The 23,971-nt window shown below is 47.6% G+C and overlaps 1 protein-coding gene across 1 annotated transcript; it reads right to left on the bottom strand.

Annotated features, from left to right (window-relative positions):
* Positions 1-182: 182 nt before the first annotated feature.
* Positions 183-23,238, bottom strand: RECQL5 (RecQ like helicase 5). Its single transcript, XM_078872685.1, has 21 exons — positions 23,099-23,238; positions 21,194-21,315; positions 20,439-20,780; positions 19,576-19,749; positions 18,783-18,888; positions 17,877-17,988; positions 16,960-17,122; positions 15,093-15,175; positions 14,393-14,629; positions 13,743-13,851; positions 12,538-12,568; positions 11,416-11,474; positions 10,857-10,930; positions 9,797-9,911; positions 7,701-7,838; positions 6,091-6,788; positions 5,860-5,941; positions 4,362-4,628; positions 1,987-2,059; positions 1,238-1,324; positions 183-909 (listed from the first exon to the last, which is right to left on the bottom strand). The coding sequence occupies exons 1-20, from the start codon at positions 23,190-23,192 to the stop codon at positions 1,239-1,241; spliced, it is 3,165 nt and encodes a 1,054-aa protein (XP_078728811.1). The 5' UTR covers positions 23,193-23,238; the 3' UTR covers positions 183-909; position 1,238.
* Between the last annotated feature and the right edge of the window lie 733 nt (positions 23,239-23,971).

Consider the following 23,971-nt stretch of genomic DNA (forward strand, 5'->3'; position numbering starts at 1 on the left):
GTGAATTCAGACTTCTTGAAGGTTAAAGTCTTACCTTCGTAACCAAGCCATTTCTGAGAGTCCGCTTAAGGGACAGCTGATGTGTCAGTCCTCCGTGACCTATATTTTGGTGTGGATGAGGCCACCACAAATATGAAAGACAAGAGTGGACTTAAAATTATAAATAAACGTAAGAGGTTTGAGTACTCACACTTTACCGCACCATACACGGCTTGCCGATGGACTAACTTTGAGTTACCCATTCATACTGCTGGGCAGACAGAGGAGGGATGGTCCGGGGACAAAGCAAAACATTATTTGACAACTTTGGCTTTATTTTCGACATTTCTCAGGTGCTCTGATATTCTTGCATTCTTAAAATTCTAAGCATAAATGAAATTGCACTTTTTTTCCCCATTTCGGGAAGAGGTTTAAAGTAACACTGAAAAAACTCAACATGCTGACCGTCTTGATAAAACACAAATATTCCATCAGCCACGTACGACCTCGTGTCTAAATGAACATAAACCTCTGGCGATTAACGCGGGAACGAGGCACACGAGGTTCAGGAATGCTGCGGAGCTTTAAGATATCAAGGCCAGCGATTAGATATGAAGACCAGTGCAGGCAGCCAGGAAGATGCCACACCGGTGAAAACCTTAAAAAAGAAACTCCCATGGACATCGGATGTCCCCCGGCACCGCCGCAACCCCTCGTGAAACTAAATCGACAATATCCGTCTGCGGTGTTCTCTCGGGTTCGAACCACTGTGGCGTTTGGCGTGACGTCTCAAATTTCCCTCCACGTGCTGGGAACTTCTTCAGGTGTTCAGTTTCTGTATCCTGTTCCGGAAGTACTTCCCAGCTCATGGATCAAAACATCCAACGCGACACTCGGACACATCAGGCCGGACAGCACGCGAGACGCAATCTGAAAACACACCGGAGAGAGAAACCGCACGACCGTGAAACTCTACGGCAGTGGTGAACCAACGACGAACGGAACCGGGCAGAATCGTACGAGTCAATGGAAGGTAACGCAGGCCGCAGCACGGTGCAACACAGCAGGCGGCCGCTTCAGGAGGCACGAAATAGAGTCGAAGGCAAAGAAAACGAGTTTAAGTTCTGTACAGTATTTACAAACAAAATCATTTGTCGGGTCATCGTCCGACAGCAGCTTCGGCGTAATGAACACAATCTGGAGGTGCCGCTCTCCCCAAGCAGAGAGGAGATGAAGACTGCGAGGAAAGGGTGCTCACATTACAGCAGTTTCCAGTCGTCTTCCTTGTCGCACTTCTTTTGCTTTTTAAAGAAGATCCCAATTTTATGCTTGGCTTTTTCTTTCACTGTCAACGAAACGAGCAAAAAATACTGATCGTAAAATATACGTTGCGACGATGTAAATAAAATCGCAAGCTGATGACAATTCAATTGGGTAGAGAGGGCATCCCCAGTCGAGGGCAGGAGGAAGGATATGAACCCCACCAACAGATACAGTCTATACTAAACCCATGAGCAGACAGTATATACCAGAGGTGGGACAAAGTCATTGTTATGCAAGTCCAAGTCGAGTCGCAAGTCATCAAATTCATGACTCGAGTCTGACTCGAGTCCAAGTCACATGACTCGAGTCCACATCTCATAGGTGGGACAAAGTCATTGTTATGCAAGTCCAAGTCGAGTCGCAAGTCATCAAATTCATGACTCGAGTCTGACTCGAGTCCAAGTCACATGACTCGAGTCCACACCTCTGGTATATACTAAACCCACTAACAGACAGCCTACATAAAACCTACTATAGCAAATTCATATTCTTTGGGTCTTTCGGTAAAGACACGTAGATTGAAGAAAAATAATAATAAAAAATCATAAAAATATCACGACGTTTCGATCGCAGCACAAGCAATCGTCATCAGGTGAAAAAAATATAGCGGGAGAGCTACTGAGTCAGGAACAAATATAGCTACGAGCAGACAGTCGATATGAACCCCACTAGCAGCCAGCTCACCGTTTAGAGGCGTCACAGAGCTGTCTTGCGTCAGCTGGTTCGACAGGTGCCGCGCAAAGCCCTTGAACAGGTCCTGTGGCCGTCATCGCCATCGCCACAAAGCAGTGTTAGTTGAACAAGCACAGGGCGACACGATCACTGCAGCAAAGGCATTCTCAAGAGCGCCACTGAAAACCAACCTATGGGCCGCCGTTCCACAATTTTAAGCGCTAAGAGCGAGGATGTCACTCTGGGTCAGGTTGGTCGGTACAGGTCAGATCATGCTAGTCCGCTAAGACCTGAACAGCCAGGCTCACACCATGGTGTAGGCGCCGAATCAGACAGCTTTGCTTTCAGCTGACGAAACGGTGTTGATATAAATTAAATTTAATTCAGGCAGTTTACCCACAGAGGCCTCACCGAGAGTCAAGACTTCCTCTTTCACCAGGGTCCTACGCATTGGGATGTTTGACCAATGACATTCCAGGGAGTCTGGCTTCTCGTGGGAGGAATTTGGGGCGCTTTGAGAAAACTCACCACGCAGGCAAAGGGGGGAAGACACTGAGCACTAGCATCTTCTTCTGGCCACACCTCGCAGCCCCACGCCGACAAAATCCGACAACCCCCTGGCCGTCATGCATCGAAGTACTAACCGGCCTCAACGTAGTGTCCCAGATCCAATGAGATCAGGTGCATTTTTATAACTATTCGTAATTCTCAGTGTTTGACCATACTTCTAGATTTGAAGCTTTCGTGACTGCAATGATTCATACTCGTAGGTTTTTTTGGTAAAGTCACGTAGGTAAAAAATAAAAATAATAATAGAAATACAATAATAATAAATGAAAATAAATCAATTAAATTTAATGTAGCTGTGACGGTCCCACCTGAAGACGGAGACTTGTGTTGCCTCCGAAACGTCGTGGTTTAATTGATTTATTTTAATTTATTATTATTGTATTTCGATTATTATTTGTATTTTTTACCTACGTGACTTTACCAAAAAAAACCTAAGAGTTTGACCATACTTCCCCGCGCCGGTCAGTTCGGGTTTGTGAAGAGGGGCACACCCACGACCGGTTCAGCTATCACTCACAACTCGGGTGACTCGGGTTCATGGCGCAGTGAACGAGCTATCCACCACCGTCGTGGTGGCACTGCTTATTCAACGCAACATAACATGAGAACACAAAACAGGCGGAGGGAGCGAAACGAGCCGAAGATGTGAAGCTGGGTTCGCGTGAGTGTACAAGTGAAGCTCTATCAGAAAGAACAAAGGTGTTTTTTTTGTTTGTTTCCCAAATGAGGAATGAAAACTAAAAAGAGTGTCAAGGCGACAGCAACCCTGTGGAACAGCGGCTTCTGGAAACCAAATCCATCCCCCCCTCCTCCTCCTCCTCGTCCGAAATCAACGCACACTCCTTCCATCCTCCGATTTTATGACACGGGGACACTAAAAGTCTGCGCTGGTAATTACTCTGCCGCCTTATGCAGGCAACCGCAAACACCCAACACCGCTTCGTATGCGAACATTTAAAAAAAACGATCCGTTTAACGTTTCATAGTTTTTTCCCATTTGCTTGCTTTTTTCAAAATGTCATTTGCTCATCAAGTGACATTATTTACTTATCCATCAGTACAAAACCTTTTAGCTGTATTGGCTCTTTAAATATTTTTGCTGCCAATGAATTCACTTGACTGCTACAGCCCCTATTTGCTCTCTACTGGTATTGGGCTCTGTGCGATTTTTACCGCATTTTCCACCAAATCTTTATTTACATACAGAGGCACAAGTTGTGCCTAAAATCGGTTGCATATCATCTCTTTTTACCATTTTGCAATCTGTTTTGGTTCCAAGTTTCCTTTGCAATCCTGATAATAAGAATCTTCATTTATACCTGGAGGAAGCCAATGAGCTATGAAGCTCTGTTTCATATATGTGGCAACACCGGGTTGGATTCGCAGCTACGGCTGACACTAGCGCAGATCAGCGTGGTGAAGTTACGGCAGACAAATCCACGTGACCCACATTGCTGTGGGGAGAACTTTCATCCACCAGCAGAATTCACAAATCGCACATTTTTTAGAAATATTATTTTCAGACAATGAGAACCCGCACAACTGTTGCTACGTACGGCAGACAGTAAGTGACCAGCTCAGAGCTATGCTATTTATTTAACACCCTATGCGTTTGGAAAGATCAGCCAACGGCAGAACTGCGTGTGCACATCCCTTCTACGAGCCAACGTCCATAACGAGAACTTGGTCTCATTGCGACACTGCGGCTGACACGAACAACGCTGGCGGCCTTAAGTAAAGGGAGGGGGGGGGGGCAAGGGCAGAGCGAGCTGCCGAAGTAAAACACGAATCCCACACGGGGGTTCCGCACGACTCACCTTTGACGCAAATTTCCCTTCCCTGAAGAAGGGCGTGAGCAGCTTCACCACCAGGTCGGCGGCCACCTTCAGCTCGACGCCGCCGCGGCCGCCGCCCTTCGCCCCTCCCGCTTTGTGGCCGATGGCGATGACGCTGTGGCGAGGTTCCGAGTGACCGCCGCGATCCGAGTGACCGCTGGGTTCTGCGTCACCCCGAGTCCCGACGTGCGCCTCCGCTGCAGACACTTTGGCGACTTTCTTGCACGTGGGGCTCTGGACTTCCTCGTCCTGCAACGTCCGTGAAAGTGGCCACTTTGTCACAATTCCCCCGAGGCAGGCACAGGCCTCGGCGTATGATAAGATGGTGTTGTCGAGAGACAATGTAACTTCCATGATGTAATATAACGAAACGTGGATTTAAATATATATCCTCATTATGCAGTGTGTCTCCAAGGGCGATAACCACATCGGGAGTCGGTAATCCTTTGGCATCTCATATGGTTATGTTTGGTTCCTGTTATATATGTAGATACTGCATCTGAAGACGCTGTACAGAATAGCAATACGCGCACATTACAGGGACACCAGGAGGAGTACGATATTTTTTTGATAAAAGTATGACTGAAATAACTTTATACATGGGGGAAAAGAGTCAGGAGGCAGAGGAGGATCTTGAGCCTGGACTTCAACAAGGGGCAGGGAGATGCAGCACGGATGGGCAGAGAGAGAGAATTCTAGACTGCGGGGCCAGTAGCAGAGAACGAGCGATGTCCCATTGAGTGGAGGTCGACTGAGGGTTTTGCCAGAAGGCTTTTGTTGGAGCGGGGAGAGCAGATCTGCTCAAATCTGTGACCGACATTAAGATTTCATCTTACATTTACAATTTTAATTTCATTTTGCTTTCTGTTTTTGCATTGTCATTTTTTTGTCTGCACCGACATTATGTATCGTACTTTTGCCCATTTACATCTCAGGTCTAGTACAACTCAATTAGTGCTGTTTGGGTCCAGAATGAACACCTCATTCCAGACCCAAACATCATCGCAGCTCCTCCTGGCTTTGACATCCCTCCTCCTCAAAGATACCGGTGCAACCCTCAACTAGATTTAACAAATCATCAGGCCGCTGCACACATCTCCTTCATGAATGATAATTTAAAGACATAGCACAGAAGTGCAGATGTGGCCATGGAACCCAAACTATGGACCGCACAAAAGTAAATCACTGCAGTCTGCGCTCCTTCAACGGAGGAATAACAAAAACTCTACAAACTCTCCCCTGAAGCCCTCGAGTAGACCTCGACGTCTGGCATTCAGTTCTTTAAAAATATGTTTTGCCATCGTACACAAAGCGAGCGCTGTTTGTCGGTGACAACTTGGCATTTTGGGCTTGTGCACGGCAAAACTCTGATGAAATAAAATAAAAAGTCACTTCCTTACAAGAGAACCTCTTCTCACCGGGCCCTCACCCGCTCGCACGGTGCACACATCTCACACCCAAGGCTGTCACTTAAGCAAACCTTGAAGCGAAGGCGCTTGAGACGTTGTGTGGTGTGTCGCCCCGGGAGCGCCGTTTCTTTACTTGAGGCCACCACCGCACAGCTTCAACAAATCCACACATCTCGTTAACGTTAACATCCCCGCAACATCTCTCACACACACAAAATGCATTGAAAAGTGCACAGCAACCCTTGCTACAAATATATATGCATTTAGTAATTAGTTTTTTTGTTAATCAGAACAAAACCAACCTCGGTTCTTCTCGCAGAAGAGCTGTTACGCCACCGCCCTCAACCTTGGCAGTAGTTGCAGAGGACGATAATCCATTCCCCCCCTGTGCTCCCCTTCCTCGAGTGACACCCGTGAGAGATTCCGCGTCTCTGCCCAGCGGCGTTTCCACACCGCTTCTGGCATCGTTTGCCGTAACATCGGTCCCGTCGGCAGCGCCGGAAACTTGCACCTCCTGGCCATGAGCCGCACCGCAGGCCTCTGCGGATGACTCGGCACCGCCGCCACCACCACCACCACCACTACCGGGGGCTTTTCTCTCAAACATTTTCTTGATGTCCTGCGAGTTCTTCCTGGCGGTATTGGCGAGGGCTTGCCGCTTCACAGACAGCTTGTCAGAGCCGGAGGGCTGTTGCTTCACCTGGTCGCTGCTGTCGGCAGCTTCCCGTTTAAGGTTACGCGAATTCACCTTCGCGAGGTGTCGGTCCGTGGCGTGCGCGCCGTCATTGCCGCCACCGCGACCGGAACGAGCGCCGTTGGTGGACGGCGCGGACTCGGGGTCCGAATCCCACTCGGGCGCCACGTCGTGGGAACTCGCCGAATTAGATCCAGCGGGGCTCTCGGGACCCTGGGAACTCGCGAGCTTGAGCAAGTAGGAGGCCTTCTGGAAAGACTGGCTATTCAACGTCGGCTGAGCGAGGCTTGTGCGACTGGTCTTTTTCTGGACGCAGAGAAAGGGTTCACAATCAGTTTTTTGGTGAACAAACGTCAGTAAAAAAAACAACTTCATTTACTTCCATAATGAGGCAAGAATGTCTGTGTGTCCCGCGCGTGACGCCACTCCACGTCGGCCAGCCCCCCTCATTAATAATCATGGACAGGTTACGTCCTTCACATGGACACCCCCTCCATTAATAATAATTAGCAGGTGACGTCACTCCACATGGGGGGGGCGAGGCGCCTCCTCCCCCCTCCTCGGCGTCAACTCACAACCCTCACTACAAAGGCAGAACCCTCACGTCACGTGATCTCCCTAACGCTGTTGAGACATCGAAGTAAAACGACGTCATGATGAACAAGGGTTTATAACCTTTAAATGAAATAAGTCTGTGTCACCGCGGCCTTACAAATTGCACACGAATTGATGCAATGAATATCACGTCGCCGTCTGCTTTTCGGTTGCAAGTTTCAGATTTACTGCAATACACCCGTCCTTGGACGGGCAAAGGCTAGTATACGCACATATACGGTTAATCCGCTGCTAAGGAAGCAGTCTATAGGCAGATGTTGCTGTGCTGTCAAAACCGGTCCAGAGTTTTGAATCGATGCTGTTACATTTTTTTACGTGGAGAGACAGATATGTGAAGGAGACGTATTGTGTCTGCTCATCGATTTTGGGACTTATATTTCTCCACGACGCCAATAATGTTTTTTTTACGTTACTACTAACAGTGTATTAGATTACCCTGATCCGCTGCCTAAGGCACTCTTTGCCCAGACAGCGCAGCGGTACGTAGCCTGCGAGCGGTGGGATCCACGTGGCCTGACAGTGGTCGTAGCGGAATGACTGTCCGGGGTGGTGGGGGGAGTGGGGGCGTCGGGGAGCGGGGGGGGGTGCGGGGGATCGACTCACGGAGTAGAAGGAGGAGGACTGCGAGGAGGCGTCGAGCGACGAGCGGCGTTGTTCCTCCAGCAGGGCGCCGTTCAGCAGGCCCCGAGTCCACAGCTCGTGGGGCCGGGCCTCCTTCGTGTGCTGGCCGATCTCCGCCACCTTCACCAACACGATTCGGCAACGACGCGGTGCATCGCTTAGCTGGCACTGACATTTCATATTTTATTTTCATTTTATACATCGTCATTCATGACAATTGCATCCCACAACGCTGTACATGAATTACGCTGGTCAACAACAACAAAAATAATTTCTGGCCTGGACTTTTGCAGCTGTTTTAGACTAATTTCAGGGTGCCCTATTCCAAATCTGATCTCAGATTTGCTCTATCACATCTCATTTTATGCTATCGGCATACCCCATTTTCATTGATTTTACCCGAAATTAACTCTGTCACTTATGATTGCAAGTTGTTGCGAGTCAGTGACTGCTTTAGTGTTAAAATATGGTGCTGTATTTTTAGGATAGTGTGTTTATATTATCATTTTATGTAGATATCCACATTTATTTAATATTTTTCTTCTGCAGTTTTTATTGAAAATACAATATTTGATATCTCAAAAACCTGATGTGATAGACAAAAACTGATGCCAGATTTGGAATCAGCACCCCAAAATTACCTAAAAACCGTTGGAATACCTTATGCCAGAAAAAGTGTGTTGACCAGTGTTATATACGAGAGTCCATATCCTCTTGATAGCAACTGCCAAGCAAATGCAAACCCTCAGAAAGTACAAGTGAATAAACGACGCAAGAAATGGCACAAAAACAAAAAAGGCACAAACAACAAAAAACGTTATCACGACAGTGAGATTTGTCCAGAAAGTTACATCGCAGACCACAATCCCAACTTCTCACACGTCACCGAGCGAAGGGTGCATCGCTTAGCTAGCGTGGACATTCAGACACCCTTAGCTGGCTCGCAAACTCGTAAATTAATATTCAGTTGATGGGCGAGACAATCAGCTCGCACCGACACTTTAAACATGGCAACGTTCCGAATGTTGGCAACATCAAGTTGATTCTGTTCATCAAAATCATCATAATATAAATTTATACTGGAGGAAGAATCCGATGAGCTATGAAGCTCTTTTTCACAGATGTCATACAACAAATAGTACTAATACACGATAGGAGTGAAAAGTGCAATGAATGTAAACAAATCACCCAAACACATACAAATACAACACTGAACCATCCCCATCCTACCAGGCACTGAGGCACTAACTTATTTTTCAGAAGCGACCTGGCCACAAATGACAGCTCAACAATGTGGCCCCATCATTTGGACATTTATAGCAGCAAAATAACCAGGTGGTGAGAATTCAACGAGACCAGGATGAGTCTCATTTGCACGAGGGACCCTGTAGTGGTTGTCTGCCAGCAGGGGTGGGTGGCAACGATTGCTAGGATTAATCACAATTGAGTTATGGGGGTAATTATTCGTGGGTAATTTTCGAATTTGGCAACAAAAAATGCAACACCTGAGAGCAACACACATACGCCTCTTTGGTTCTTTGGGTAAAGTCACGTAGGTAAAAGAATTTTTTTTTTTACGTTACTTTACCGAAAGAGCCAAAGAGTATGGATCCTTGCAGTCACGAAAACTTCAAATCTAGCAACACACATCTTGAAGCTGGTAACAATTAAAACACCATTACACAAGTAGTGACTAATCCCATATCTGCATTTCCCATAAATATGCTAAATTCCTCTTGATATGCAAATTCTTTTGTCAAGGCGCTCTTCCCCCTCCAACCCAGCTTAAATATACGCTGCCAAGCCTGGTGGTGTTTATTCAGACGCTGTCTTTCCGACAGACCTGTTCTTCACCTGAGGACGGCTGCTTGCGTTGTGGCCGAAACGTCGTGATAATTATTTGATTGGTTTATTTTTATTATTTTATTATTTCCCTTCTACATGACTTAACCGAAAGAACCAAGAAGATTGTCTGGACACTTAAGACGTTTTGATTGAAATGCTGGTCACTTAAATACTCCCCCCACAAACACACAATTAAAATGTCTAACCCACTGACCGACAGTTGGCCATTTTACCTTCTTGAGACACATTGCCTTGTACAGGTTAGCCATTTTGCTGGCCTTGAAAATTTCATATTCCAAATCGATGGCATAGCTTCTGGCATCGACGTCCACTCCGTCGCAAGTGCCGCTATCCAACACAAACACACAGCAACAGCAGCAAATGGCGATTTCAATAAGATATTGAGGTCAAGAGAGCGATGTCAACATGCCCTGAAGAGAAATAGAAAATGTTGTCGATTGAAACCCGTTAATAGTATCCTAATCAGATACCCAGCATTTCTTTAAAACGTATCTCCTTCAAATTATTTACTTTGTTTGCTTAATGATCGAGGAAACACACCCACAAAACAAATCACAGTGGCGCACACACACACCATTACACCCTTACACACTCACACACTACCACGTGTAGCAAACACAGAATGTGGGGGCAAATTCTGATAACGAGCACCGATGAAGGCCGGTATGGCACACGAGGTGGTGGTGTGGCCAGCACCACGCCTGGCCACCTTTGTATCCCCAGTGCTGACAATTACACCCTCCACCAGGTACTCATTTAAGGCTGAGTCGATGTAGGAGAGGGCCCAGGACTGGCTCGAGATATTCGTCACTGATGCTGGCCACGAGCGGTAATTGAACGTGGGTCGCCACGTTTGTAGCGCATTGCGGCCAACCACGACACTACCGCTCCGCCTCACACCACAAAAAAGACAAAGATCCTCCGTATCGCCATCACAGAATGTTGGGGCAAGTGCTATTAGCGAGTACCTGTGAAGGCCGACACAGTACATGAGGGGGTGAGTGGCCAGCATCACGCCTGACCGCATTTGTCTCCCCAGTGGCGATGATTTTACACACCGCACCAGGCACTCGTTTGAGGCTGAATTGACCTAGGGGAGGCCCAGGACCGGTTCAGATAATCCTTACGGTGTTGGCCGTGAGCGGGAACCGAACGCAGGTCGCCGGGTTCGTAGCGCAGCGCACTGACCGCTACACTACCGCTCCCCCTCACACCAACACACACACGCACGCACGCCAATATTAACCCCCCGGAAGGTTCAAGGATACGAACCCAGCTGATTGGGTGCGGCAGGTCTCGTTACCCTCCAGGGCCTCCAGCAACTTCTGCATGCAGTGTTCACGCACCTGCACACAGCAAGGACACCGCACACCGGCAATGACTGTCGCGCAAAAAACACATTACTTGGTAGCAGCGCGCAGGTGGGAAAAGTGCTGCCCCATGGTGTTGATCAGGGATCTTGGAAGTAGTTCTGCAACATCCGCCTCTGCGGACCTCGACTTTGAACGTTCGTCGCACGGCGACATGACACCAACAGCGCAGAGATAAAAGTTGGGGGAAAAGAAAGTGAATGCTACGGTGCAGGTTTTTCACGGTTGTCCTGGATAGCTCTCTCCGAGGTACATCGAGGTTGTTACGGTGGCATTAAAATGTGGTGAATTAACACGCTCGGTGACACATGAAAATGTGCCGGAGAGGTACAAGAAAAGAAATGTGTTTTGAAAAGTCCTTCCTTCCAAATTCACACACGCGCTCACTGCTAAACCATTAGAGGCCAGCAGGCGTCACGACTCAAATACTTTATGAAGGGTATAATTTGGGCTTAATATACCTTGACGGTAAGCTTGGATACCTTCCTGCTGGAAGCGTCTAGGAGAGGGCAGTCGGGGTCTGAAAGACATTCACAAACGTGTCCATCACTGTTAGATCCCAAGAGGCTCCCCGGGTTATCTGCCCCTCCCCACCCACCTCATCAACCAGGAGGCGTCGGGTCTATGGGGCCTGGTGGATATTCGCGTGCGGTTGTTTTTTTGTCGCCCAACGTACTGCAATGGGCCTTTTTCAGTGGCGGCTCGTGACATATCCACTAGGTGGGGCTAGTGGACACGTGGTGTTCTCATTAAGAAAAACCTCATCATGTTATTGGCCTTCCCATGAAATTTACGTAACTCTCTAATCTACCACCGGTAGGCATTTATAAACGATACGAAACAAAACAACAAAGCACTACAATGTAGATTCGTTAACTCAAATTGCTACCGCATTTTTTTCTCCAAATTACAATGAAATTAAATAAAAACTTGGAAAACAAATAATGAATGGGTGCAATCTTGCACAATACGTTTCAGCATCGTGGGAGAATACATTTACCGTACCCACAACCGTGTTTTTCAAAACGCAAGAGGATGACCACTGCGGAGATTGGATTGATAAAATCCGTGTGGGCAAGAATGGGTTGGGTGGTAGCATAGCAGGACCATTAGGGATGGCGAGGGTGCATGCAGACCTTAATCCACCAGCGGATACACAATGGCTGATACGGTCATGATGTGTGCCAGTTGAACTTCTTTCACACCGATCGTAGCCAACCGCGCTAAGCGGAGGTGCGGGGGAAGGACAACAAACTAAATGCAAAAAGCAGTTTTAAAGAAATGAGTTTTCAATGACGATGATGAAAACTTCTAAATGCGATGGGCATCTCTAAATGTTATCGTGAGGGGACAAGTGCATTTTCAATTAGAAGCCTGGTTCCGTTACAGGTGACAGACACCCAGATTTAAACCCAGGATATCTCAAGAGACCTATGCAGGCTCATCGTTCTGACACGGTTATTATTACCTCCCAGCAAGGCACCCAACGCTCCGAACTCTACAGTCGGCCACTTCACACAAGCGAGGGGAGGGGGGGGGGAAACAACTTTCTGCGAGAAACACTTTGAATGCAGCACACTTACCTGGGGCCGAAAAATTATCTGCATCTTCATTCTGCAAGAGACGTACAAAAGGGAAATGGGTGTCATCCATAAGCATTACGAAGAGAACACTGATCTACACAACTGTACAACATTGAACAAATTATTTGGTGATACTGTTTTGGCAGTGGTGTAACAAGCACATAGCAAAAAAACAACACTTTCGACAATAATTCTGTCTTTAAAGATGTATATTAGGAAACATTTCTTAGCAATGCCACTTCTTCGCAGCACATGCCTCTCTGTGCTAGGGGGAAGGGCTGCTGTTGCCCCTAAACGTCGCCGTTTATACGTGTATATTTTTTTCCCTTTGAAGGCGCACCGGCTCGTGTCAATGAACACAACAGTCCAAGGCGTGAAAGTGAATATACGTGAGAGGAGAGTGATTGTACATGACGCATGCCATTCACAGGCCACGACGCACTCAAGTCTTGCAGATGCTGTTAGTTGAGACTGCACAGCCTGAATTGTACTGGCCAACAGCTACTTCGCCTGGCCAAGACCGGCAGGCAGGTTCACACGCAGTGGCTATGAACAACTCTCTCCAGCTTGGCCCACTTGTACCGGGTAGTTGAGCTGTACCAGCCGACTCATTTTTATCAGCTAATTGGCTCAGCAGCACCAGCTGATGAGTTAACACACCTGCACCGACGGCGCTGCTGCGACACTTATAAAGATAAAGATTCCCCGTATAGGCTTAACAGACTGTTGGGGCAAGTGCTGTTAGCGAGCACCTATGAAGGCCGGAACGGTACACGAGGGGGTGGGTGGCCAGCACCACGCCCGACCGCCTTTGTCTCCCCAGTGGCGATGTTTACACACCGCACCAGGTACTCATTTCAGGCTGAGTCGACCTAGGGGAGGCCCAGGACCGGTTCAGATAATCGTCACTGGTGTTGGTCGTGAGCGGGAATCGAACCCGGGTCGCCAGGTTCATAGCGCAGCGTAGCGCTAACTGCTACACTACCGCTTCAGCAGGAAGATGCGACACTTATACCACCCGACACAACTACACCAGCTGAAACACCCACACCGGCTGACTAAACATGACGACCCGAACCATCTGACTCACCTGCACCGGATGACTCGCCTCTCATACCTGCACAAGCACTACTCGCCTGCAACAGCCGACTCACCCATCACGCCTGCACAAGCGGTGAAGTTCACCGTGAAGCTGAAAGACCGACCTTGCGTAGGCTGATCTGGTGCCGATACAAGTCGTTCCACTCCTTCTTAAGCCTCAACGCCTCCTCCTGGTTGCCACTGCTGCTGCCGCCTTCATCATCTTCATCATATCTACAAACCAATAGGGCAGGGGGGGGGGGAAATCGCTTTCTTTTATGAATCAACTGCAGACGGATTCAAAGCGATATCCGGTACCGGAAGCTGCAATAATAGCTTTTATCTTGTTGATTTAGCACGTTTTGTGTTAGTGAGGCATTTGTTTCACGTAGAGTTCATTTATTTATTTATTATTCCTCGGCTCTAATTCATGGCTCGTCGCTCGTCCTTGCAACAATGGCACAGATATTGTTCAGTAGAGATCTTGCTTACAATCGTGGTTACATAGGTCGCGATACAAACAGCAAGTATCGGTAGGACGTGTTTCACGCGTTACAGGAATATGGAACTTGTCAACTTGTCGAAAATTTAATTTAACAACGAAAGTAACGAGTTTCAGGAGCGAGCGGAGGTTTCTCACGGTCGGCAATGATTTAACCCCCCAAAATCCAACGCGACGACACCGATTCCACAACAGTCCGTTAAGACTTTGGTCGGTGGCTGCTCACGATCCCCCGCCCCCCCAACACAGATCGAAGCCGCCCGCCGCAGTTACCGCTCAAAGCCGTATCCTCGCCGGCCCCCGGCGTACAGGTCCCGGTCGAAGCCGAACGAGCCGCTCGCTTTCTGCGGCTGCTGGATGGCGGTTCGACCAAACGATTTGCTCGACCCCGCTTTCTGCAGCGCGTCCAAATCCTGGACCAACAACGCCGGGTCCTTGCAGCTGTCGCACACGCTGCGGCAGTCAGGTATGTTGTCTCCAAAGTAGCGAGCGATCGCCTTGTGCCTGCACCTGCGGTCAGCATCAGGGACGGCGGAAGGCAACGGTGGCGAGGAATCGTCGGTTATCGTACGGCAGCCCGGGAATGAAGTGCAGACGAGCAGCTTATGCTCCCGTGAATTGTGTTTGCTTATTTGTTTATTTGAGAGGTTTCCAGCATGGACCGAGAAACAATATCTTTCAAGCGTTAGGGAACGGGCTGTGGAAGAGGTTATCACAGAACTGTTACCTCCATCCAATCTTAAGGGGGCAGCTACCACTGGGGATGCCCTCCTTTCAAATAAACATTTGGGATGAGCTGTGATGTTGAGTGCTCTGAGAAGCCCCAGAGTACGGGAGGGCACTATATGTGTAAAATAAAATCATGATCATGAAGAACTGTATATTCATTATTATCAAGCTTTGAGTGCAACAACGATTGCAAATGTTGGCTTCACGCGTTGACGCATATGACCACACGTTTGAAAAGGCTTACCCAAGTTTCTCACAAAAGTTGACCAACGCTTCAAATCCAGCCATGGCTGCCTTGTCTGTTTCTGAAACCTTTCCTGTATCATCCTGGAACACAGAGAAAAATACTTTGCACTAATCTGACAAAAGCATAGAATAATAGTAGCATAGATTTTGCTGAGCTGAATGCCACTGTCCAACTCATTATTATTCTTTATCCTTAGCATCCATTGCAAACTCAGAATTCCTCACGTTACAAACAACGCAAACCAAATATTTCAGACGCATAAACGGGACATCATAATAAGAGCACGCGTGATAAAAAAAAATAGATTAAAAGGCTTACCTTTTTTTTCTGGAAGAAGAAATAGCGAGGGAGAGAAACCAACAAGAGAAACATGTCAGAGAAGGCCCATGCACGTGACATCGCGGCGACTCAGCGGCACCACCACGTGACTGCATCAGAATGTCAGAATATCAGAATCTGTAATCATACGGGAGGAATCCGATGAGCTGTAAAGATCTTCTTCACAGATGTCCAGTAGGGGCGGGTAAGAACGTTACAACAACAAACATCACAAAAACACGAAAGGAGTGCAAAGTACAAGGTAAAAAATAAAAAATATAAATTATAGAAATAATATAAATAAAATAATAAATCACGACGTTTCGGAGGCAACACAAGTCTCCGTCATCAGGTGGGACCGGCACAGCTCAATTTACTTGATACAGTAAATTTACCGTTAGCATCCAAATTTACTGTATCAAGTAAATTTAGCTGTGACGGTCCCACCTGATGACGGAGACTTGTGTTGCCTCCGAAACGTCGTGCTTTATTACTTGATTTCTATTATTTTTATTTTTTACCTACGTGACTTTACCGAAAAAACCTAAGAGTATAAATCACACAAACACAGACCCCCGCCCCCACACTCTCTCACTCCCATCACTTGGAAGTTTGCCTGTGTATTTCGAGCATGCTGCTTCCCACTCCCCTCTGACCCACGCCCCGCCCCCACACTCTCTATCCTGGGCTCCTCCCCCCTCCCTCATCCATATAATCCCTTGTTACAAGCAGCTCTGTTGCCTATCTCAGCAATTGTTTCTTGCTGTGGTTGTCCACACCTGATGACGGACGCTTGTGTTGCGCCCGAAACGTCGTGATTTAATTTACTTTTATTTATTTGTAATTTTTATTTTTCACCTACGTCACTTTACCGAAATAACCAAAGAGTATTGATCCTTGCAGTCACGAAAACTTCAAATCTAGAACATACAAATAAAACTAAACGATCCCCATCCTACCAGGCAAAGCCAACTGAGCTATTAACTTGTTTTTTAAGCGACGTGGACACAAATGACAGCTCAAGAAAGTGGCCCATCATTTGGACATTTATAGCAGCAACATAATCTAAATAATCTCAACGCAAGTTTCTAAATGTGGAAGGAAAAACCGAGAAAAAATCCACAGGGAGAACACGCAAACTCCAAATATAAAGGCGTCAGGGTCGGGATCGAACCCCCGACCTCCTGCATACCAGGCGAGGGAGTTAACATCTCGCCACCGAATCGAAAACAATTTCGAACAGAATCGTGCGGAAACAACCGGGTGCCTGGCCAGCCTAGTAGAATCGCCATTGAATCTTACGGCCAATGGCCCAAATTATTCGACACCCGGTTGGAATTGACCCTGACACCAGCTGGCTAATATCAACCACAATTACCATGGCCGATGCCTAGTGGGCCAAAAAAATTAGCCTGATATCCACCCCAAATTCTGGCATGGCAGTCATGAGAAAAGTAAAAGAAACACAACAGCATGTTATTATAGTGAGTGCTGCATATGCCCATAGGGTAAAGGCTTGGCTGTGGACAGACTCGTGATGTAAGACCTTGCTTGCAGCGATGTCTTTGGAGATGAGGAAGCTGACTTGGCCCCGCTCCTTACGGCAGTAGTAGAGGCGGCAAAAGGCGGGCTTCCCGTCCCTCCCCGCTCGCCCCGATTCCTGGTAGTACCCGGCCATCGACTTGGCAATGTTCCAGTGGGCCACAAATCTTTATATACAAGCATCGCGCACAGGGTGACAGGTCCAACAACACAACCATCAGATGCCTCCTAAACATGTTAAATTGATTAGCCCCGCCCCCTCCCCCTCCCGATACGTTCTACGTAGCACTTCGTGCCTTCTTTTAGCCCCGCCCCCCTCCCTCCCGATACGTTCCATTCATTGGCTACCACATTCTGATAAGCCCCCCCCTCAACTTGTATTTAAGGGCTTGCATCTTGAATCCTTGCCTCACTTGATGCAGCAAATCTGGCTGTGACGGTCCCACCTGATGACGGAGACTTGTGTTGCCTCCGTAACGTAGTGATTTTATTGTTTTATTTAGATTAATTTTAATTTCATTTTTTACCTACGTGACTTTACCGAAAGAACTAAGAATATTGATTACCACACTTAAAGACCAGGTTACGAATGCTTCAGATAAGATTTTGAGCACAATTTTTGTTATATTATTCAATTGGGATTACACACAGTCATCATTGCCCCCCCCCGCCCCCCACTGCTAAACTTTGGCAGGACCCTCCTGAAAAAGTAACGAGTATCGGCAAGGCTTTCCTCCATAAACACGCATAATTACAATAAAAACAACAAATAATCAATCACCAATACACGCACGGTCAATGTGTGTGGGGATGAACGAAAGACGTAATTTAAAAAAGATCAATTTATGCATCATAACACAAACGTGTGTGTTACCTCCCAACTGCCAATGAGCAATGCCCGGTGCAGTGCAGAGCTCCAACCTGACATTGGCCTTGTCCACACCCATGCCGAAGCTGATGGTGGCCACAATGACGGGCGTCTCTCCCTCCATCCACTCAACCTGCACCCTGCTTCTGTCGTCCGCCTTCAAGCCTGAAGAAGCACAGCGGCGACCACGCGTCTTTCCAACAACGGCCGACGATCCTGCGGCACTTGTTCAACAAAGCGCGACCCCGCCGGCGAGACCGAGAAGGTCGAAAAAAAAGGCCCAGGGTTAGTGCTCGCTCAAAAACAAATGCCGCTTGAAAATATCGGCCGAGTAAGTCCAACAGGCCAATGGGCTAAAGGAATTGTGTTATTTACGTATATTCTCATAAATGTTTATATTCTCACCAATGGTAAGCGAAATCATAAGTCACAAATCAATGATGAATGAGCATTATGAAATAAATAAGAGTCTCAGAAGGCGATCCAAAAAGAAGGCTTCAATTTGTCTGGGGGGAAAATACCATACCTCCCTAAGAATGCTCGGTCAATCCTGACTGTATCAGGCATTAACAACTCAAAGAATCCCAAGAGAGTCAGTCTGACTTACTGAGATTCAGCCCTTCAGAATGAATCCTAGGAATTCCAAAGGGGTCACACTCTGGCTATGAAGCACTGATGTTCACACATAACACCGGGTACGCAATTAAGTACGAGTCATTTTAGGGGAAAGCCCAGGCCTTGTTTTGTTATCACTCCGCACTGATGTTAGGCATGGTCAGGAATCGAACTAATGTCGCCAGATTTCGCACAAGCAGGCTACTCACTGTAAAACAGCTCTACGCAGAGCTACACATGCACACAAGTGCAGCAATAAGACATCCCCACCAGAAGCTTCCTTTGAAATATAATGAAAGTGACCGCTTAGAATATGCAAGCACTCAATAAAAGAGGGCACACACCTGCATGGTAAGCCTTGGTCTTTACCCCTCTCTTGGTGAGTTCATAGGCCAACATATCGCAGGATTCTCTGGTGCGAGAGTAGACAATCCCACTGCCATCAAAGCCCTAGCACACGGCACAAAGACAAAGATTCCCCATTGAGCCTTTGTCAAACTGCTGGGGCAAGTGCTGTTAGTGGGCACTTATTAAGGACAACAAATGATACCAGGGGGTGGAGTGTGGCTTGTATCAAGGCCTGCCAACTTTGTCTTAAAAATTCTGACATTTACTCGCTGAAAGATAATTAATGTTTTAAAGTTCGAGTCAACCTCGTGGAATGCCCAGAGCCGGTTCATCGCCAGGAATAGAACCCCAATGTAGAAGCAGTCACAAGACGGGTAACGCAAGCAATGGTCCAATGGTCACAGTAGCCATGCTTTTACAGTACACAGAAACAGTTCACGGCAGGATACAATGTTACAAAGTGAATAAGCAACATTTTACATCCAAATGTCAACCACATGCTGGGTTAAGGGTGTCGCTCATTCTGTGCGGGTTCATGAAAGAGCAGGGGGGTGGCCCAGGACTGGTTTAAAGATCACTTGGCACATATATTCGCTGTGGCTGGATATCAAACTCAAGTTACCAGGTTCATAGTGCAGTACACATCGCTGCACGACTGCTCCTACTTAATTTAATTTATTATTACACCTTTACCTAGGAAATTCTACGGCACTTTGAAATACGGTTTGCATGACGCTGTGTAAAATCATTCATTTGTATTCACGTATCAATCTTCCGAGACGAACGTACCCCAGCTGCATTCTTCTTCCCCAGGGCTTTGAGGCAGAAGTGCGTCAGGTCCTTGTAAGGGTCCTGAATGACCTCCTTGTAGCTCACGTTGTAAAAGAGGTTTGGACGAAAGCAGGAGCTTTTGAAAATCGCCGGCTTGTCCAAGCTCAGGATAGACACAATGTCCTCTTGCACCTGCGAGAAGTTAACAAAATAAGAAAATATGTTCAAGTTATGCTACGCGAGCAGCAGCCTGCATGCTCCCTAATACCTCCGCCATCTTCCAACTTGTTTTTCACCCCATTGTGGATTTTTGTTTCCAGCTGGTTTAATTTTCTCCCATTAATTTTCTTTATTTAATCACACTGACCAAACAGTCCAGACTTAGCTGACCTAACTTCTTGACACTCTGGTATAAAGTCCCGTCTCCAACTCGTACATCCATTCTACCTGTCTCTGAGCGATGAAGAAGGGCCAGTCCCCGAAACATCAACCTATTATATATTTTTCCTGTTTAAGGTCACAGTGTTCAAATGCACAGGTTTGGAGATGAAGGTTTTGAGGAGACTTGAAAGCAAAGAGAGAGGGACAAGGTAAATACCTGGGGAGGTAATCCCTGAAACACAATCAAATAGCTATGAAAAACTGATATCACGTTGTCATAGCCCTTAGAGCTATTTAAAAACGATCATGTGACCCACTGGTGATCCTCACCTGGGTAGAGCACTGAGCCCAGTTCTCCCTCTTCGCTGGGTCCTGTCGCGCCGAGCTCGGCCTGCTGTTAGCGGAATTTGTTCCCCCCTTTGGTCGGTGACCGGCGCTTTGTATCGGGCTCGCGTTGAGTTGAACATTTTTGTCAAACGGTCTGGCAGGAAGGCACGCACCTGTTTTGTGGCCGTGGCGGTCAGCGCAACGCAGGGCACGCCACGCAGCAAGGACCTCAACCGGCCCAGCTTCAGGTAGTCGGGCCGGAAGTCGTGACCCCACTGAGAGACGCAGTGTGCCTCGTCCACCACCAGGCAAGACAGCAGCTGGCGCGACGCCAGCCGACCCAGGACGGCGCCGAAGCTGTGCGTGGCGGCCATCTCGGGCGTGATGTAGAGCATCTTGAGGCTCGGCGGGTCGGCGTGCAGGTCCTCCACCACCGCCTGTCGCTCATGCGCTCCCATCTTCGAGTTGAGCGTCCGCGCTGGGATGTTGAGCTGGTGCAGGTGCTCCAGCTGGTCCTGTGTTCAGTGGAGACATTTGTTTCTAACTGCAATGCTCGAAGTGCTCTCCTAAGGTAAGGGTTAGAGTTTTTTAAGGACTAATGCATACATACTAGAATGAGAATACGATGAGCACTCATCATTATTATTATACTGCCAATTCATTGTCACAATCAGAATTCCTGAATGAAGGCCTCCCCACGCTGCCAGCAATCCCCCATGATCCGGTGACATACCAATCCACCTAACACTTTTGCCCACGAGCTGATTTCATCACTCCATCTCTTCAGCGGGTGGGATAAAAAAATTTGTACTTTAGGAAATGGACTTTTAGGCATGTTAAACTTCTTTCGCACAGTACGAAGCCTGCCGTGCTAATTGGGAGGTGCGGGAGAAGGACGACAAACAAAACACAACAAAACAAACTTAACCTGGATGAGGGCAATGAGTGGACAGATGACGAGGGAGACCCCGGGCGCCATGACCGCTGGCAGCTGGTAACACAGCGACTTCCCGGCCCCGGTCGGCATGGAGACGAACACATCTTTGGTCCCTAGACACAGCAACACATGGGCACTTAACTTCTGCGGGCTCTAATACCTCTTTCACCAGCCCGCACCAACCACTGCGGTTATGTGCAGCCAAACAAACCCCGTGTATGTATGTTGAGCTTCTTTCGCATCGTACGCAGCCAACCGTGCCTAATGTGAGGCGCGGGAGAAGGTCGCCGCATTGGTGAGGCTTTAAACCAGCAGTGGAGTTACAATTGGCTGTTCATGTGGATTCTACACAAACACACAACTACAGTAGTCCAGGTTGAAAGACCGTGTCCAATGAAGCGCAGTGCTGAATTTAAAACAACGCGGAACGAGCGTGTATATCTTTGTTTAATGCGGGCAGGGGTTTACATACGAACATTTAGACGGGTACGATACAGTCGATGTTCAACTTTTAAACTAACGTTAGGAAGGCCTTTATAATTAGATGCAGGGAAGCAAGCTGTAGCCCAAATACACAAGTATCTTCCACGACTCTGTTTTCAAAGCTTGCGTACTAATTATGCAGGTCATAATTGATATGGGGTGTATACGTCATACAAAGGGACAGACAATCATGTGAAATCATCCCAATTCAGGATAATACTGCATCATTACACTCAAATATGACGTCACAGAGCTCTGCCCCCCCCCCCCAAATAAAACATGCTTCAAATCGCTTTAAACTATTGTCATTGTAGTGCGTATTTAATGTGGCGCTGCACGCTGATGTTGTAGGAGAAAACATTTATTAGAAAGTATATTTAATTAAGTAGAACGTGTTGTCTATATTTATTTAAAGTTGCGCATTTTGATGTGACGTCACATTTCTCAAACGCCCCCCCCTCGTCACACATCGTCACAAATCTGACCCCCCCCCCAGGTGCGTGACGTCATTTATGGACGGCCCCTAACCACGTGACTGGTGTACAAGTCAGGTTAATCAATAAAGTGTCTCTTAACCCCAATTCTACTCCTGATAAACCATCTTTTGTCTTTGATAGTAACCTTTGCACTTCACTATTCAAATATTACCTTAATCCTAAGCTGTATATCGATCTATACCATCCACTTATATCGGTATCTTACACCCATTACCTGTACGTGTTGTCTATATTTATTTAAAGTTGCGTATTTTGGTGTGACGTCACATTTCTCACCCCCCCCCCCCAGGTGCGTGACGTCATTTATGGACGGCCCCCCAAGTACCGAGGGGGCCACAACCACGCTGAGAAACGTCGCGTGGACAGAGCAGCACACAGCGTTACACACAGACACCCCCCCCCCATTCCTATTCCCAATCATCCGGAGCACACGAAGCACACCAAGACCCATCTTCAACGTGACCCCACAACGCTCCATCTCCTTCCACGCGTCATCCTCCTCACTCACTCACGTGCGCGCTTCTGCGGCCGTCTGGAAGCCACTTTGGGCGATGCACTTTTTTTTTAAACCGAGCTTGTAAACTAATTTATTTAGAACTGCCTTCATGTGTTTTTTTAGTTTGTTGTCATTTTGGCACGTACGGTGCGAAAGAAGTGCAACATACATACAGAACCTCAAACTCTCATCCCATCCACGCAGAACCCATAAGACATCACCCCCTCCACCTGGACCCCCCTTCCAGGACCCCCATGACCCCCATCACTTTAACGGAGACCCCCCTATAGGACCATTCAACACACAGATACTCTGGGCTCACTCCACTCGGACCACGACAGCCACAACAGCCACGGCCCCCTCCCCGTAACCCCGCAGGAAGCCAAGCAGGGACCCCCTCTAACGACCCCCTTTACGAACCGCTCGCCACGGCGCGGGCCGCGTCCTCCTGCAGTGCGGACCTGAAGGCCTCGAATCCGAACACCCGGCCCAGCGTGTCGCGCACAGGGTCCATGCTCAGCCAGCCACGAGTTTAACAGAATAGCACCACCCCCCCCCCCTACCGCATCTTCTACCGGGGTAATGGAACAGTCCGCGGCGGGGTCTGTGCTGCCGGGGTGATGACGCGGCGGACGCGACCATTACGACCGCTCAGGAGGGGGGGGGGGGTTCTTGTTGTGAGCGTTCATATTTGCTTACACGGTGGTCGGACTGTAGTTCAGTTATTGGTTTCGTAATCGTTTCCTGTGGTTATAATTGGATGCGTCGGTTTTATTAACCGTAAAACTGGATATGAACTCGTACTCTTAGGTTTTTCGGTGAAGTCACGTAGGTAAAAAAGAAATAAGGAAAAAATAATAGAAAGTATAATGAATTATCATTTTTTATTTTATTTTTTATTTTTTACCTACGTGACTTTACCGAAAAACCTAAAAGTATGAATTCTTGCAGTCACGAAAGCTTCAAATCTAGAATGGATATGAACTGTGCAGCAGTTGGTGACACGGATAAGATATACAGTACAGTATAGAAGTGATGGTGCATGGGTGTGTGTATTGAAGTATTGTAACAGATTAATTTCGGGACAAACTAAAATAATGGTAAGCGAAAGCCAATAGGGATACACGGGGGAAACGGAATGCCCATAGGTTAACATTGGGAATACGGAATGTCTATAGGGTTGCATGGGGAAAACGTAATTCCCATGTGGACATTGGGAATACAGTTCCCATAGCGTTGCAGTGGGAAAACGGAATACATGGGCAATACGGAATGCCCTTAAGTTAACATTTG

This window comes from Lampetra fluviatilis, chromosome 35 (assembly GCF_964198595.1).
Source record: "Lampetra fluviatilis chromosome 35, kcLamFluv1.1, whole genome shotgun sequence".
NCBI lineage: Eukaryota > Metazoa > Chordata > Hyperoartia > Petromyzontiformes > Petromyzontidae > Lampetra > Lampetra fluviatilis.